Here is a 2,373-nt window from a genome sequence, read left to right on the forward strand (position 1 = left end):
AGAGAGAGAAAAGAACAGCTACAGGCATCTAGAAGAGCCCAGAGCAGAGAGAAAAAGCAGATTGGACACGGCCAGGGTTATGTGCTAGAGAAGAGAGAATAGTTAGGGACAAGGGGAAAACATCTTGCTTTTATGTGGAGAATGAATGTGTATCTGGGAGGTGCGAAGTCTGTATTGTATATCAGGTACTTGGGAATAGGGAACTGAGGGGGCTGAAGGCTAGCATGGATTTTGATGTGCTGATGGGTGCTGCAGTTGTGTGCCTGCAGAGAACCGCACATTCCAGAGGGGAGGGGAATGAGTCCTTTTGGTATACAAGGAATCTGTTCAACAACTTCCTGAGATATTCTGTCTTTAAGAGACAGAAATTTTTCTATAGGCCACCTTGAGCTGAGTCTAGGCTCAATTTTGGACCAAGTCAGTGGGCCTCCTCTTTGGGAGGTGCTTGGGGTACCCTTTGGACCTAACAATACATAAGAGAATTTTATTCAGCTGTAGAAAAATGAAATTATGTAATTTGCTGGTAAATGAACGGAATTGGGAAAATATATATGGCAGTAACTCAGGTTCAGAAAATGAACACGGTTTACAAACTGCCAACATGGCATGGTTAAGGAAAAGGTTTTTATTACAGATCTGAGGGAGAGAACAGTCAGCGGTATCGGAAGAGTCCAGAGCACAGACAGACAACAGCAGACTGGACATGGCCAGCAGATTGGACCTGGCTGTGAGAGAAGCAGGAACAGAGTGAGAACAGGAACGAGAGCAAGAGAGAGAAAAAGGAGCATGGCCAAACAGCAGGGTTTAGCTGGTGGGAGCGGAAGCCTGAGTTGGAGACGTTTACGACCTCGAGGAGGTAAGAAGAGGTAGGATGCTAACATGGACTCCAATGTATAACAGGTAATAATAATGGAGTATGGGGCCAGCATGCTAATAGACACCAAGGATAGCCATTGTCTCTTCTGCCAGTGATAACGGAAATGGCTCCTTTTGGTGGAGGGAAACTTGGCTTTACAAGTTCCCGAGGAATGCTGACTTTTGTTGAACCACTGTAATTTGGGGGAATGGAGTTTCCTTTGGACCTACCACATTCAAGTTTGCATGAATAAAAGCAGATCCTAGCTTGGAATCTCTAGAGTCGTGTGGGAAGCCTTTCAAGAGGGGCAGACATAGTGGTAATAGGAAAACAGAAATGGGGAAAGGGAGTAGAGACCCGTAAATAGTGGGAGGGTTAAGTCTCACGTTTTTCTTAACAGGAAACATGTATTACTCAAAGCTGAGCTTTAGTAAGGTATAAACATATGAACATAGTTTATATGAACTTTATGAACATAGTAAAGCATGCCTTTTAGACACGCAAAAATTGCTTAGTCAGGAACACTCAAGGCTGCTCCTGAACCAGAAGCCAGCAACATCACGTACTCAAGATGACCAGACACAGGCCTAGAACCCATGACGCCCACTGGACAGTCTATAGACAGAGACCAAGAGCAATGCTCTGCATATCTGGAGAGAATGTCACATCGATCTGCCTTGCGGCTGGAGACTCCCAAAATCCTGACCCTCGACCTCTGAACCCGACCTTTGCACAGGCGACCTAAGACTCACGACTGGAAAAGTCTGGTGACCCCCGTCCTTCATAGATAAAGAGGACGGAGGGCGCAATCCTCCATAAAGCTTTTTAAAGAACAGAATAAAGCTCTCAGGACTTCCTCCTCCCGAGACTAGGCGGCCCTCGGCGAGCCGACGTAAACAGAGCGACTGGGCCTGCGCGCAGCGCCCGGGTCAGGTGACCGCGGGCTCCTGGTACGGCGTCCGCCGCGTTTAGGGCCCGGCTGCGAACAAGACGGGGCGGGAACTTTTCTTCTGGGGGCGGGTTCCGCGGCGAGCCAGTGCGAGCGGGAACGCCCCCCGTCCCTGTCCCGCTGGGCCTGGCTCGCCGGGTTCTGTGACCGACGATGGCCCACTATGCAGCGGGCGGCGCGCCCCCCGCGGTACTCCCGAGGTCCCCCGGACTCAGCAGGAAGGGGGTGCCCAGGAAGGGTCCCGGGGAGCGGCGCAAGCTGAAGGCGGTGGTGTCGGAGCAGCTCAGCCGCGACGTGCTCAGGTAGGAGGCGGGATCCGCGCAGCTCCCTCCCTCCCTCCCCGCCTCGCTCCTGTCTGAGGCACCTGTGGGGCGCTGGCCTTCTCCCCGAGGGGCTCTGCCCTGCGTCGGGAGCCAGTCTCTAGCGTTGCGGACCGCACACGCCGCATTCAGAAGGAAGACAGAAATGAAAACTGTAGTGATGCGGAGCAGCGCCAGTTCGTGTTAGTTAAAAGACTTCACACACACACACACACACACACACACACACACACACACACACACACACA

General features: G+C 51.7%; 1 protein-coding gene across 2 annotated transcripts in view; it reads left to right on the top strand.

Annotated features, from left to right (window-relative positions):
• The first annotated feature begins 1,894 nt into the window (after positions 1–1,894).
• The window catches only part of LOC102001200 (BTB/POZ domain-containing protein 8), a 67,058-nt gene continuing 66,579 nt past the window's right edge, over positions 1,895–2,373 (top strand). The window contains exon 1 of one of the 2 annotated variants that reach the window (XM_026785097.1): positions 1,895–2,107. In XM_026785097.1, coding sequence (XP_026640898.1) covers positions 1,959–2,107 — 149 coding nt within the window. In that variant the 5' untranslated portion in view covers positions 1,895–1,958. The remainder of the gene's footprint in view (positions 2,108–2,373) is intronic. The other variant, XM_005359644.3, reaches the window with a different exon arrangement.

Source organism: Microtus ochrogaster, linkage group LG1 (genome assembly GCF_000317375.1).
Source record: "Microtus ochrogaster isolate Prairie Vole_2 linkage group LG1, MicOch1.0, whole genome shotgun sequence".
NCBI lineage: Eukaryota > Metazoa > Chordata > Mammalia > Rodentia > Cricetidae > Microtus > Microtus ochrogaster.